This window comes from Styela clava, chromosome 9 (genome assembly GCF_964204865.1).
Source record: "Styela clava chromosome 9, kaStyClav1.hap1.2, whole genome shotgun sequence".
Lineage (NCBI taxonomy): Eukaryota > Metazoa > Chordata > Ascidiacea > Stolidobranchia > Styelidae > Styela > Styela clava.
The window spans coordinates 10,552,686-10,568,941 of NC_135258.1; the positions used below are offsets into that span (position 1 = coordinate 10,552,686).

At 35.3% G+C, this 16,256-nt stretch overlaps 2 protein-coding genes across 2 annotated transcripts; both read left to right on the forward strand.

Annotated features, from left to right (window-relative positions):
* The first annotated feature begins 3,134 nt into the window (after positions 1–3,134).
* On the forward strand, positions 3,135–8,018 carry LOC120339478 (uncharacterized). The gene is made up of 4 exons (XM_039407614.2): positions 3,135–3,648; positions 3,865–3,960; positions 6,794–7,008; positions 7,355–8,018. The coding sequence occupies exons 1-4, from the start codon at positions 3,399–3,401 to the stop codon at positions 7,541–7,543; spliced, it is 750 nt and encodes a 249-aa protein (XP_039263548.1). The 5' UTR covers positions 3,135–3,398; the 3' UTR covers positions 7,544–8,018.
* Positions 8,019–11,196: 3,178 nt separating this feature from the next.
* On the forward strand, positions 11,197–15,633 carry LOC120339548 (uncharacterized). Its single transcript, XM_039407696.2, has 4 exons — positions 11,197–11,484; positions 11,652–11,747; positions 13,066–13,280; positions 13,658–15,633. The coding sequence occupies exons 1-4, from the start codon at positions 11,235–11,237 to the stop codon at positions 13,844–13,846; spliced, it is 750 nt and encodes a 249-aa protein (XP_039263630.1). The 5' UTR covers positions 11,197–11,234; the 3' UTR covers positions 13,847–15,633.
* The last annotated feature ends 623 nt before the right edge of the window (positions 15,634–16,256 follow it).

Genomic DNA, 16,256 nt, shown 5'->3' on the forward strand with positions numbered 1-16,256 from the left:
TCACGGCCATGTGTGGTAGAGTGCCCAATTATTTCTTGTTTTGATTCTCATTTTTTGATTTCAAGATTTCACCATTAGAAAAATATGCGATAAAATCCCCAGGAGTAAAATTTATTTTAACATGATAAAAACTTTGATTGAACATACCTTGCATTAATTATCTTATTTTTCATCTTTATCCAGGAAGAAGTCGCATCTGACCAATTCGGTGGTTGTAGAATGGTTCAAAAGATACTTCCCGCCGATCGGACGTTTTTCAGTGGCGGTATGGTTTCCAACGCCAGCCAATCATTTTGTGTCGCGATTTACAATGTCTTAAAACTCGTTTTCAATCTGTCGCGCCCGCGGCCTTCAAAAACGAAACTTAAAGTGTTTTCCGTTTTATTTTTAGTATTTTATAATGCTGCTTTTCCATTCAGAAAATTTTGGTTGGAGATTCATGGATTCATTCTCCTTTATTTATCGTTAGCATCTGGTCGCTGATGATTGTTATATAATAAATCGTTTTTCTCACGTTTTCACAGTGTCTGTGCAAGAACAATGATAAGTAGCCTAATCATCATTGTCTTCGTGGCACAGGGGCACAGGGCATACATATTTCGAAAGAAATTAGGGAGTATAAACACTGTGTAAAGGTGTTTATGAACCTAAATAACACATCGAGCTGACGAAAAAAATCGGAGATTTTAATAAAATGAAATGAGAAAGAATGAAAATGAAAGAAGCATGAAAAGTGAGATATAAAATGCTTACATAAAAGTATTATGTAGTACGATACGCGTCTGAGCCGCGGTAATACATATGATGGCAAAGAAAGTTAGTGAAGTCAATTGCAGTTTTATCCTTCTTGCCCAATTTTTTCACTTTTCTGTCAACAAAACGGCACTTAGTAACAACACAGAATGTTGGATGCGTTACTTTTACAAAATCAGCTTATTAGAGAACTAATAAGACAGAAAAGGTTCCTTCTCATATTACATGCAGGATCATCGAAAACGTAGATTGAAAACGCTTCAAATAGCAATAACCGCGACGCGCAAGGTTATTGTATAACAATTGCACGATATATTTGGTTGTTCCAATGTAAATAAACTTTTGAAATGTCGAACATAAAAGTTAACGTTCCTGAATAATCTCTCCATAGATATCTTGATATAATATACCTATTTTAAGCCAAAAACTGTGTGAGATAAATGATTCAAGATTGGTGATAAACAGAAAAGTAATGTTTTAACTTTTAACAAATGCATCCTGATTCGTATATTATATAGTATATACCAGGGTTCCCCAAACTGGTGTCCGCGGAACCCTTGGGGTACGTGACAACTGCACAGTGGGTCCGTAACGACATGAAAAAAGTCTGATCGATATTTAATGATTGATTTTAATCAAAGAGCAATAGCATATTTTTGGTTGAGCGTTGCGGATGAATATCCTTGCTTTCAGAAAAGTCAATTAAAATTGTATTGCCTTTTGTAACGACCTACATGCGCGAGGCAGCTTTTTCACCTCTTATCAATATGTTGATAAAATACGGGTCGAGACTTGCCGAAGAATCCGATCTATGAGTTTGCTTGTCACAAATTGCTCCGAGAATCGATTAATTGCGCAGTGAAAAGCAACCTTATTGATCACATTAATGTCGTATGTATTGTAAATGAAACATTATCTTAACTCGTTGGTTAGGCACAGAAATTGATACGGCATAGTTTTGGGGTGCGTCAAAACTAAGATTTACAAATAAGGGTCCGCGGCCCAAAAAGTTTGGGAAATACTGGTATATTATATATACTATATAGTATACCAAGCTTTTGTATGTTTATTCAATCATAATATATCGTTTGCCCCTCTGACAACTTATCTGAACTGATTATAGCGGCGGATGCTTACAAAACTTTTTTTACAAATCCAATGCGTTCATAAAATACAAAGACATACCAAAGTAATTAGATAAAAATCAATTTTCAGTTTTGAAAAACTTGTTTAATTTACGGTACACACGAATATTCTTCTTCTCAGTCAATCTCTACTGTGCTTCCTAACAATGAGCACTTGATCTTTGGATTACAATTTATATTTCGTTAGTAGTGCGTAACCGACAACAAAATTTCACACTGCGTATTCTTCAAAAATGGTTTGACTATATTTTTCAGCGCTCGTTTTGGGATTTTGCTGAGGCCGGAGATTCCGACGGTAAGCCAGCCTTGCCGATGATTAGAATGCAGTCAATTATGTACGGTGTACATACTTCTACAAAATATCAAAACAAGTTATGGAATATGTTAATCCTAGATGAAAAATATTTTCAACAATTGAAAGTGGTTATTAATATGTAGTGATGTATATCAATCTACACACTATTAGTAGCTTTGTTGCTCTGAATTTCATGAGGCGCCATATTCTCACCGTCATAACGATGGAAATGTACAGTTATAATATTTACATCTGTTGGATAATATTCTGACCGAAAAAATTAATTTTATAACGATTGAGCAAAACATATTTCTGATAAACTCCTAAACACCACACACGATAAGGATAAATGTACTATATAATTCGCAGAATTATAACGAGGTTATAGTATAATATTATATTATCCAGACATTGTTTACCAAATACTTTTGTAATCATTTTGATACTGATGGCGAATAGTTCGAGAAAATATTCTATGGAAATTCTCGAGTGTTTTATCGTATAAATAAAGCCTTGTTGTTGTTGAAAATATTTTATCCAGACCGAGATTAGCATCTCTCAGAATTTAATTTGTTTGAGATTCTGCGAAAGTATCAGTAACGTAGCCTACATAGTTCACGGGATAGTAATCGTCAGCAAGACTGGCTTATTTCCGATAACTTCAACTTCAGCGAAAAATATTGTTGTGAAACCATTTTCGGACAATGCGCGTTATGGAATTTTGTTGTCAGCTATGTACATTGAGCAACAGGGTATAAATTAAAACGAGAACACATTTTGCTCAGTGTTGGGAAGCACAGTAGAAAATAACTGAGAAGAATGATATTTGTGTATTTTGTGAATTTTCTTTATGTTTTTTCAAAATATGAATTGATTTTATATATTTGACGATTGAATAAATACATTTCCAAAAAATCGCAAACAATTGTTGGCCTCAAATAGCAATATCATAGCAAGATAGAAGTTCAAGATTTTATAAAATTATAGGAACAACCAGATATATAGGGCTTTTGTTTTCACAATAATTTTGCGCAGCTCTGTTATTGCAGCGTTTTGATAAGAATCCTGTGCGTAATATGAGAAGAACCCTTTTCTGTATTAGTGATTTTCTAATATGCTGATTTGTAAGAGCAACGCATTCAACTTTCTATGCCGTTACTAGGTATAAGTACGATTTGTTGCCAGGAAGTGAAAATTAAGTAAGAATGATAAAACTACAATCGACTTCACTGGCTTTCTTTGCCATTATATGTATCACCACGGCGCAGAAATACGATGTGTATCTCACTGCTCAACTGGATGCATATTGCCGAATGCAGGCTACTGAACATAACGAGATCGTAGATTACAACGCAAGAATACTTCAAGGTCGGATGGGAAAGGCTGGACTTCGGGGACCTCCCGGACATGTTAATTATACACTGCTTGAAGAAATGATAAATAGAAAAGTTGCAGGTTGGTTTTCAAATTAAGAGAAAAGTTATAACTTTAGATTGCAGTAAGTCAAAAAAATCTAATTTCCAACTCACTGTCGCTGTTAGAAATTGGACGAATTAAAATATAAAGATAAAAAATATAAAGATAAAAAATTTAAAAACTGAAATTTAAACAAAAAAAAAGACATTTAAAAATTAACAAAGGATTACAAATAATTTTTTGTTTTTTGTACAGAGAAAATAGACGAACTGGAAGCCGAACTCGTGAATTCCGTAGATGATATTAAAAACACCTTGAAAACACTAAAAGAAGACAATGAGACACAACCGGGTAAATACAAATTGACGTCAATAGGTTTTTAAATCGAATTTCCAAAGGTTGATAGGAAACATGCAGAAGTTCGGTAATTGGCGCATTGTGCTAAGCGTTAGTAACACACTTGCCATCGAACCTCTGATTGCCGTTCGTATGTTTGAATTCCGTGAGGATAAGAATGCCCGACGACAATTTCACTAGACCAGCCGTCACTTGATTGTTCACGTAACCGCTGATTGGTCACGGATTCCCCCATCAAGTACATACATATGAAACAACTGCCTGGTTAACTATACACATACCCTGCATCAGCGTTTCCCAACTTTTTTGGTCGCGGACTATTTTCTCACCAGAGAAAATATTTTCGGACTTAACGTGCGTTAATTTTGTAATTGAACTCTGAGTGAAGAAGAAAAATAAAATAAAAAACAACGGAATTTTGCCGAAGTCAGTTTATTATCCACATTTACAAATTCCAATGGGAACCATAGCGATGGTGCTCCGCCATTAGGAACTGCTCGCTCTGACAAATTTGAAATATATTACGCGATCACTGTCGACGATTAGCTGAGTAAAATTATAGGATAGAATTTGAAGCTGAAAAGTTCCAAATAAATTCATTATTATCTTTCGTGTCGGCTTTAATTATCTTTATTGTTCTCGTAAAATTGAAAAATTAACTATATCTTTACGGCTGACTTCTGGATTCGCTGTCTTTTTTCTGTTTGTATTTTTATATATGTATTTTTGCTTCAAAACATAACCTATGAAATATTGTTACTGCGTATCTGTTAAGATCTGATAGAATTCACTTGATGGTATTTCATGACACAAATACAACACTCAACTTTATATAAGAATTTTTAACTAAGCAAAAGGTTCGTGTAGGTGTAGACTCGTGTATTTGTCAGAATTCCGCAAGTGCGTTGTGCAATCCAATCGTTTGATTCAGAGAGGTGAGATTTACGTGTCATGTCCAAGTCACGTGTTACCAGGTATTCTAATGGTTAAATGTTAGAGTATTTTGCCCAGCCCTACTCAGTAATCGATAACTATTGACTCGATTAATTAATTTTTATGTGAATAAACTTGCCTTCTATGTTTTATTTGAATACTAACGTAGGTGGTTCCCAAACTTTTTTGACCCTCGCCCCCTTAAAGTATTTTATACAACTTCAACGCCCCCCGGCACTACAAAAAATATAAAGTCAGTAACAAATATATTACAGACCCAATAAGAAGACAAATCATAGTTTATAGTGTTTTTTAATGAGATGGATGAGCTCGGTGTTCTTCAGCGAGTTTTTTATTATATTTATCTAAAATTACCCCGTTTACTGATAGAAAGGCGATTTCGTTGTTTTGATAGCAATAGTAGCACGACTGAAAACCCCCTTTTTCACCATATAAGAGGTCGGAAATGAAAGAAACCAGGGTTCTACCTCCTCAAAAACTGCCGTGTACTCTTGCCTTATAGCATTTCACTCCCTAAATTCACCCCATTTCACATTAAAATAATAAAAACAAAGTTAATTTTCCCAAACTTATAATAATAATTTTTGTACATCTAATTCATTCCTACAGCCTGATGACCTGCACCAAAATACTTCGGAAAAGTTCATCCCCGATTCCTCATCCTACCACGGCCTCCAGTCCGATCACCAGTCCATAGGATTAATCAGCCATTTGTTTTTGGATTCATGGACTCGGATGTGGAAGAAGCCGTGACCGACTATTGGCTACGGCCCAGGGGTCGGCAAAGATTATGTTGCTCGCGGGACAAAATTTAGGGTTGCTAGTCTTAAAGATATTTGCGGGTCGAATATATTTTTTGAAAGTTTAAAACGGGACAGCGCGAAAACTGGGACAATTCGTGAACACAACCCAGTCGTTTTATAAAAAAATATTACAATGACATTCAATGTGACACTGTCTTGTTGCTGTATCACGCTTGATAGCTTTACGACGCCACGATTGGAACATTTTCTAAATGGGCATCACTAATCCCAGTTCTTTGCTTATTCTATGTAATTTTCATTTTCGAAAATAATTGTTCGCACAAATATGTACTTCCAAACATCGAAGTGAATATTTTTGCATGGTTTCTGAAATTTTGAAAAAGATTTACTTTAAGAAGATACGTCCTTACAAAAATAAAGCAGTGATGAATCTCTCGAATAGAATATGAATTTTATTTCCTTATTGCAAGAATTCTTTTCGATACTTTTAAATAACAGATTGTTGAATGGTATGAATTAGAATGATAGTTTGAAACAAATATCCCATTTTACAGGCAACAACTCGCGAAACCACTCTTAAACTAAGCACCGAAAATTTAAAAATGGTAAAGTATACAAAGAATTCTCCGCGGTCAAAGGTCGGAGGAAGGTCCATTCAGTGAATCGTTTCGCGTGTGATAATCGCCCACATGATTCAAGCCTGCGAGTGCACACAGAGTACAGAATCAAGTGCACGATGCGCCGAACAAAAGCAGATTGCGCGAAATCGCCCCCCTATCGCCCCCTTCGACTTTTTCGCCCCCCTCTGTGTCATCTTCGCCCACCGGGGGGCGATATCGCCCACTTTGGGAATCACTGGGCCAAATCGTAACTTGGCTGGTACTGTTAATGTTAGTGACCTGGTAATATACTACTACATAACTTTCTAAAACGGTTTGCTCGTTGAGGACTCATTTAAACGCTCCGCGGACTCATTTGAGACCGCGGACTCGGGTTGGGAAACACTGCCCTACAGGGATTGGTAATCGGACAAGAGGCCGTGGTTCGCGAATTGATAAAGCCCCCATTAATATTGCAATATTGTCATGGGTGTTTACAACGTATTACAGAATCTTGCGATGGCGTGATATACAAGAAGAAATGTTATTTAGTTATAGTTCAAAAGATGACTCTCGATAAAGCCAAGACCCTATGCAGATCTTTTAACGGAAAAATGGCAGATATTTACTCTCTGCAACATTATGATAAAGTAATGGGATATATGTCACAACACATGGATGCTCACCACTACGAAATTCTTCTCGGAATGAGCTTCAATCCAACGGTTTGTTATGATATTGTAGTGTTTTGTTAGAATGTATAGAAGAAGCAGATTGGGGAATGCGAATTCCTAAAAATTTGCAGTTAGTTGTTTTTGATTTTTTTTTCGAAATAGTTATCTTATAATGCCGTCTTCGAAAACCGATAAACAACATAGTGAATATTTCAGTTTTTATGCAAGCCACAAATTATGACATCAACAAAATTTCACATATAAAATAGCTTCTCTCTTCCACATAATACCGTGTATAATACTGTACACATTGCTTAACTTAGGAGAGTATGTTTATTCCATTGCTGGGACAAATGTAGTAATATAGGCTCATAAATAACACAGCACTTCTACACAGACCTCAGAGGTTCGTTTGGATGACGGAAGACCAGCTCCCTACGTTAACTGGTTGAGCGGATGGCCATCTTTAATTTCTATCAAAACACAAATGTCAGTTCGTGTTAATAACGATGCATCACTCTCATATAAAGGAATGTGGAATCAAGAAAATTCCTACAAGTTTCATGGCGTTCTTTGTGAAATATGATAGACCTCTCGACATGGCACACGATTTTCTTTGAAGATTTACAAGAACTCCGACAAAGACCGAACATAAAACTAAGGACTTAACAAACTTTATTTTCAAGCATTATAACGAAAACGGCGCTCCCGAAGTATGTGCATCAAGATGGCGCACAACCTGAACCCTAATCTGGTACAACTACTATGTTCAGATTGGGCGCCATCTTGGTGCAATACTTCTAAAGGTCCACGAAAACAGGATATATGCCGAATATTTAGATGAGTAGATTTTATCACGAATATTTGAATGTAATTTGTACAAATTTCAACCGCGGCATTCTATTAAGAGTTCCAGAGTGATATTGACGCCCAATTATATTTAGTCTAATCAATTTCATGCCAAAATGTAAATAAAGGCAATATTCCATTTTGTTTTACCACATGATATTATTAAATAACATGCACAAAATTTATTAATAATAAAACAATACTAACTAGTCGTAGTTTCAAACAATACCTCGTTTTCGCGATTTTGAATGCGATTTGTTAGAGTTTGGTCGTGATTCCGAAATTTAAGTATGAATCAAATACGTCAATCAACATTTTTCTTTCTTATGATTTGATCAAAAATTAGTCTAGAAATAGGTTAAATAGGTAAAGTAGGCTAAAATTCTCTGCAGTTACGCAACGGTTTCTGCGAAGAATGCACTCGTACACTTGTGGTTGTGGCGCGTGATTTCGGCAAAACTATTGATGTGTTGTTTTGCTAACAGCTAACCTCAGGATTGTTGTCTAGAAATCTTGTATATTTGTTCTGCTATGATGTTCTTTATCTATATTCTGTTCTAAAGAATTTAATATTCAAGAATTCAGAAACGTAGAATTTATATTTTTGAATAAATTGAATGGATTTCCCAACTTTTGGGAATTTATTGTATTGCATTGACAAAAATATGTGTTTCATTTCCTATGTGTAGTTTTTTTATTTCCCCCGAAAATATTGTCAGACAAATAAAAACACATTTTTGTAATCAAAATTCGTTAATTTATTAGTTCAATTACTGCCAGAGACAGTAAGTTCAAATTTTGATATTTTTTTGAAACAATGTTTGTAACAATATATATATACACTGGTATAACTTTGCAATAAGTTTGAAAACCAACCTGCAACTTTTCTATTTATCATTTCCTCAAGCAATGTATATTTAACATGTACTGGAGGTCCCCGTGGTCCTGTTTTTCCAACTCTGTCTTGAAGTATTTTTGCGTTAATATCTACGACCTCGTTATGTTCAGTAGACTGCATTCTGCAATATGCATCCTGTTGAGCAGTGAGATACGCATCGTAATTCTGAGCCGCTGTAATACATATGATGGCAAAGAAAGTTAGTGAAGTCAATTGCAGTTTTATCTTTGTTGTTTAATTTTCACTTTCCTGTCAACAAAACGGCACTTAGTAACAGCACAGAATGTTGGATGCGTTACTTTACAAAATCAGCATATTAGAGAACTAATAATACAGAAAGAGTTCCTTCTCATATTACATGCAGGATCATCAAAAACGTAGATTGAAAACGCTTCAAATAGCAATAACCGCGACGAACAAGGTTATTGTATAACAATAGCAAGAGATATTTGGTTGTTCCAATGTAAATAAACTTTTAAAATGTCGAACATAAAAGTTAACGTTCCTGAATAATCTCTCGATATATATCTTGATATAGTATATAAAGCTATTTTAAGCCAAAAACTGTGCGAGATAAATGATTCAAGATTGGTGATAGACAAAAAAGTAATGTTTTAACAAATGCAATCCTGATTCGTATATTATATAGTATATACACCAAGGTTTCCCAAACTGGTGTCCGCGGAATCCTTGGAGTACGTGACAACTGCACAGGGGGTCCGCAACGATATGAAAAAAGTCTGATTGATATTTAATGATTGATTTTAATCAAAGAGCAATAGCATATTTTTGGTTGAGCGTTGCGGACGAATATCCTTGCATTCAGAAAAGTCAATTAAAATTGTATTGCCTTTTGTAACGACCTACATGCGCGAGGCAGCTTTTTCACCTCTTATCATTATGCTGACAAAATACGGGTCGAGACTTGCCGAAGAGTCCGATCTATGAGTTTGCTTGTCACAAATTGCTCGGATAAACGATTAATTGTGCAGTGAAAAACAACCTGTCGTATGTATTGTAAATGAAACATTATCTTTACTCGTTGGTTAGGCACAGAAATTGATACGGCATAGTTTTGGGGTGCGTCAAAACTAAGATTCACAAATAAGGGTCCGCGGCCCAAAAATTTTGGGAAATACTGGTATATACCGGTACTATATAGTTTTTCAATTTATATTTCGTTAGTAGTTCGTAACCGACAATAAAATTCCAGACTGCGTATTCTTCAAAAATGGTTTGACTATAGCCTATTTTTCAACGCTCGTTGTGGGATTGCGCTGAGGCCGGAGATTCCAACAGTAAGCCAGCCTTGCCGATGATTAGAATGCAGTCAATTGTGTACGGTGTACATACTTCTACAAAATATCAAAACAAGTTCTGGAATATGTTAATCCTAGATAAAAAATATTTTCAAAAAGTGAAAGTGGTTATTAATATGTAGTGATGGATATCAATCTACACACTATTTGTAGTTTTGTTGCTCTGAATTTCATGAGGCGCCATATTCTCACCGTCATACCGATGGGAACGTGCAGTGATTATATTTACATCTGTTGGATAATATTCTGACGGAAAAAAATTAATTTTATAATGATTGAGCAAAAACATATTTCTGATAAACTCCTGAAAAACCACACACGATAAGGATAAATGTACTATATATTTTGCAGAATTATAACGAGGTTATAGTATATTACTGTATTATGCAGACACTGTTTACCAAATACTTTTGTAATCATTTTGATACTGATGACAAACAGTTCGAGTAACTATTCTTTGGAAATTCTCGAGTGTTTTATCGTATAAATAAACCCTTGTTGTTGTTGAAAATATTTTATTCAGACCGAGATTAGCATCTCTCAGAATTTAATTTGTTTGAGATTCTGGGAAAGTATCAGTAACGTAGCCTACATAGTTTACGGAATAGTAATCGTCAGCAAGGCTGGCTTATTTCCGATAACTTCAATTTCAGCGAAACCCACACACACACACAATGCAAAATATTGTTGTGAAACCATTTTCGGAGAATACGCGTTATGGAATTTTGTTGTCAGCAATGTACATTGAGCAACAGGGTATAAATTAAAACCAGAACACATTTTGCTCAGTATTGGGAAGCACAGTAGAAAATAACTGAGAAGAATGATATTTGTGTATTTTGTAAATTCTCTTTATGTTTCTCAAAATAGGAAATTGATTTTTATATATTTGACGATTGAATAAATAGATTTCCAAAAAACCGCAAACAATTGTTGGCCCCAAATAGCCATAACATAGCAAGATAGAAGTTCAAGATTTTATAAAATTATAGGAACAACCAGATATATAGGGCTTTTGTTTTCACAATAATTTTGCGCAGCTCTGTTATTGTAGCGTTTTGATGAGGATCATGCGCGCAATATGAGAAGAACCCTTTTCTGTATTATTGATTTTCTATTATGCTGATTTGTAAAAGCAACGCATTCAACTTTCTATGCCGTTACTAAGTATAAGTACGTTTTGTTGCCAGGGAAGTGAAAATTAGGTAAGAATGATAAAACTACAATCTACTTCACTGGCTTTCTTTGCCATCATATGTATCACCACGGCGCAGAATTACGATGTGTATCTCACTGCTCAACTGGATGCATATTGCCGAATGCAGGCTACTGAACATAACGAGATCGTAGATTACAACGCAAAAATACTTCAAGACCGAGTTGGAAAAGCTGGACCTCGGGGACCTCCCGGACATGTTAATTATACACTGCTTAGAGAAATGATAAATAGAAAAGTTGCAGGTTGGTTTTCCAATTAAGAGAAAAGTTATAATTTTAGATTGCAGTAGATCAAAATAATCTAATTTCCAACTCACTGTCGCTGTTAGAAATTAGACAAATTAAAATATGAGATAAAAATTTAGAAAATTTTAAAATTATCAAACGATTACAAATAATTTTTTGTACAGAGAAAATAGACGAACTGAAAGCCGATCTCGTGAATTCCGTAGAAGATATTAAAAACACATTAAAAACACTAAAAGAAGACAATGAGACACAACCGGGTAAATACAAATTGACGTCAATAAGTTTTTAGATCGAATTTCTAAAGTTTGATAGGAAAAATGCAGAAGTTCGGTAATTGGCGCATTGTGCTAAGCGTTAGTGACACACTTGCCATCGAACCGCTGATTGCCGTTCGTATGTTCGAATTCCGTGAGGATAAGAATGTCCGACGACAATTCCACGATTCCAGTCGTCACTTGATTGTTCACGTAACCGCTGATTGGTCACGGATTCCCCCATCAAGTACATACATATGAAACAACTGCCTGGTTAACTATAAACATACCCTGCATCAGCGTTTGGTCGCGGACTATTTTCTCACCAAAGAAAATATTTTCGGACTTAACGTGCGTTAATTTTGTAATTGAACTCTGAGTGAAGAAGAAAAATAAAATAAAAAACAACGGAATTTTACCGATGTCAGTTTATTATCCACATTTACAAATTCCGATGGGAGCCATAGCGATGGTGCTCCGTCATTAAGAACTGCTCGCTCTGACAAACTTTAAATATATTACGCGATCACTGGCGACGATTCGCTGATTAAAATGATAGGATAGATTTTGAAGCTGAAAAGTTCCAAATAAACTCATTATTATCTTTCATGTCGGCTTTAATTATCTTTATTGTTTTCGTAAAATTGAAAAATTAACAATATCTTTACGGCTGACTCCTGGATTCGTTGATTTTTTTCTGTTTGTATTTTTCTGTGTTACTTTTGCTTCAAAACATAACCTCTGAAATATTGTTTCTGAGTATCCGTTAAGATCTGATAGAATTCACTTGATGGTATTTCATGACACAAATATAACACTCAACTTTATATAAAAAATTTTAACTAAGCAAAAGGTTCGTGTAGACTCGTGTATTTGTCAGAATTCCGCAAGTGCGTTGTGCAATCCAATCGTTTGATTCAGAGAGGTGCCATTTACGTGTCATGTCTAAGTCACGTGTTACCAGGTATTCTAATGGTTAAATGTTAGAGTATTTTGCCCAGCCCTACTCAGTAATCGATAATTATTGACTCTATTAATTAATTAATTAATAAGTCTAGTAAAAACGTTCTCGACCCCCAATGAATTTCGCGACACTAAAAAGCTTAGTGACCTAGTGATATACTACTACATAACTTTCTAAAACGGTATTGCTCGTTGAGGACTCATTTAAACGCTCCGCGGACTCATTTGAGACCGCGGTCTCGGGTTGGGAAACACTGCCCTACATGGAATGGTAATCGGACAAGAGACCGTGGTTCGCGAATTGATAAAGCCGTCTTAATATTGCAATCTTGTAATGGGTGTTTTCAACGTATTACAGAATCTTGCGATGGCGTGATATACAAGAAGAAATGTTATTTAGTTATAGTTCAAAAGATGACTCTCGATAAAGCCAAGACCCTATGCAGATCTTTTAACGGAAAAATGGCAAATATTTACTCTCTGCAACATTATGATAAAGTCATGGGATATATGTCACAACACATGGATGCTCAACACTTCGAAATTCTTCTCGGAATGAGCTTCAATTCAACGGTTTGCGATGATATTGTAGTGTTTTGTTAGAATGTATAAAAGAAGCAGATTGGGGAATGAGAATTCCTAAAAATTTGCAGTTAGTTGTTTCTGATTTATTTATTTTTTTTTCAAAATAGTTATCTTATAATGCCGTCTTCGAAAACCGATAAACAACATAGTAATATATCAGTTTTTGTGCAAGCCACAAATTATGATATCATATTAAAACGTAACAAAATTTCACATATAAAATGGCTTCTCTCTTCTACATAATACCGGGCATCATACTGCACACATTGCTTAACTTAGGAGAGTATGTTTATTCCATTGCTGCAATGCTGCCTAGGACTAATGTTATAATATAGGCTCCTAAATAACACAGCACTTCTACACAGACCTCAGAGGTTCGTTTGGATGACGGAAGACCAGCTCCCTACGTTAACTGGTTGAGCGGATGGCCATCTTTAATTTCTATCAAAACACAAATGTCAGTTCGTGTTAATAACGATGCATCACTCTCATATAAAGGAATGTGGAATCAAGAAAATTCCTACAAGTTTCATGGCGTTCTTTGTGAAATATGATAGACCTCTCGACATGGCACACGATTTTCTTTGAAGATTTACAAGAACTCCGACAAAGACCGAACATAAAACTAAGGACTTAACAAACTTTATTTTCAAGCATTATAACGAAAACGGCGCTCCCGAAGTATGTGCATCAAGATGGCGCACAACCTGAACCCTAATCTGGTACAACTACTATGTTCAGATTGTGCGCCATCTTGGTGCAATACTTCTAAAGGTCCACGAAAACAGTATATATGCCGAATATTTAGATGAGTAGATTTTATCACGAATATTTGAATGTAATTTGTACAAATTTCAACCGCGGCATTCTATTAAGAGTTCCAGAGTGATATTGACGCCCAATTATATTTAGTCTAATCAATTTCATGCCAAAATGTAAATAAAGGCAATATTCCATTTTGTTTTACCACATGATAATATTATATAACATGCACAAAATTTATTAATAATAAAAACAATACTAACCAGTCAAAAAATATGAGTTTCCATTTGGGATAGTGAAATGTGAAAAGCGACAATTTGTTGTTGTTTTTTTAGTTCGGTGGTTCTCGTACATCATCTGCGAATATTTTAATGTTTTAGAATATATATTAAGCTAGGATCCTATTCTGTATCTCCTCGTATCTCTGTATTGTGATATATATTTAAACGCAGCTACTGGTTTTCAAAAAACAATCTTAGACATGTTCGGATTAAGGAGGATAGGATTTACATATTTATCTCGGGGAGAGGAAAGCCGTCGAAACGGGTTAGTTATATGGCGAACCATGACATCTTGTCCGGTTACGAGTCCACGTCGGGTATGGGATGAGTGTGGCAGTAATTTATTTTCAGATGCATGGACTTGATGGTGGAGGGAGCCGTAACGGACCAGGAATTACGTGAACCATTCTACGGCGGCGAAGAGTCTAGCAATCCTCTCGCACATAAATAACGCCTCGGAGGATTCGAACCTGGTATTCAGAGGGGCGATGGCGAGCATTTTCCTAACGCTTATCACAATGCGGCACAAGCTATTAGTCATTGTAAACTTTATGATCTCGAAGTGTTCCGTGGAAAAAAAATCAAAAATATGTCTAAAATGGTTGCCATGGCGATCCATGGAAAGTGAAGTTGTCGCCCAACTAACCGTTCGATATCGCGTCACCGTCGGCCTAAAGTGGACTAATTAGGGTGGGGTAGTGGAATTTTTGAAAACCGTCGCTATTCTTACCTTATATTTGCCTGGTTTTACTAAATGCTGAAAAAAAAATTCAAAATTTCATATTGAGTAGATAAATAAACTGTAGCAGGTACTTCTATCTCCATTAGACGTAACATTAGAGGCAAGCCCTATCTAATGGAAAGTAAACGACATAGAATGACAAAATGAATGAATTGATTTTTATACAAAACATTCATAATAAATGCAATATGCAAAATATTCAATCATTTTTAGGTATTTTTAACCGTAAGGTTTAACACAATTCTGTCAGTTGTCGCGGAGCATTTGGCAACTCGCGACAGAGATTGGAAACCGCTACATTGCACCGTTTTTATTTATCAATTTTTGGTGTTCCGCGAGGCGAGATAAAAGATGCAAGTGTTCCGTGGCCAAAAAAGTTTGGGAAACGCTGCTCTAAACAAAAACAAAAAATGAGTCTGACTTATTAGGTGAGTAAACACGTACCACTTCCGCTTGGAAAAACCTTCCATCTTATATTTTGTACGTTATAAACCTTATCTAAGGTTTTGTTTGCTCCCCTGATTTCATATTCAGTTTTTATTTATTTGTTTTTATCTGTCAAATGTATTGTTATGCTGATTATGGAGTCGAAATAAACTTATAATTATTATTATCAGAATGACAAATTGTTATGATATAAAGAAATTGTCATTCCTACTGTAACTTGGCTACCATAATTCAGAAATCGGTTATACAGTGGTTTCCAATTCTTTTTACTAAATTCTACCTTATGGCCAGTTTGGACATCTTTATTTTAACTCTAACCTCACTGTTATGTGCATAAAAACTATGTTTCGGTTATTTGTTTAATCTTAAATGAGCCTGAAGCTTGCGCCATGCGCAACCAGCACTCCGGCTTTTGCACAGTTTGAATAATTTATAACAAAACCATGAATGGGTATTTTAATAATATTAAATAACCAAACAAATTTTGTGAAACTACACCAAATACAAAGTGATGTTTCCTTCTCAAAAATATCAAAATCACTCATTTGAGAAATTTTTCCTTGGTTGGGAAACGTGGGATAATAACTTTCTTTATTTCCGCGTGGAAAATTTCTACTGACAACAAACTGACATTTGACATCTCTCAGTCGCCTTCGAAGACGGAAGTACCGGTAGACTATGCCTATGCTTTGTTTTGTCTTTTTTGCTGTTTCATCGTTCATTGTGTGATCG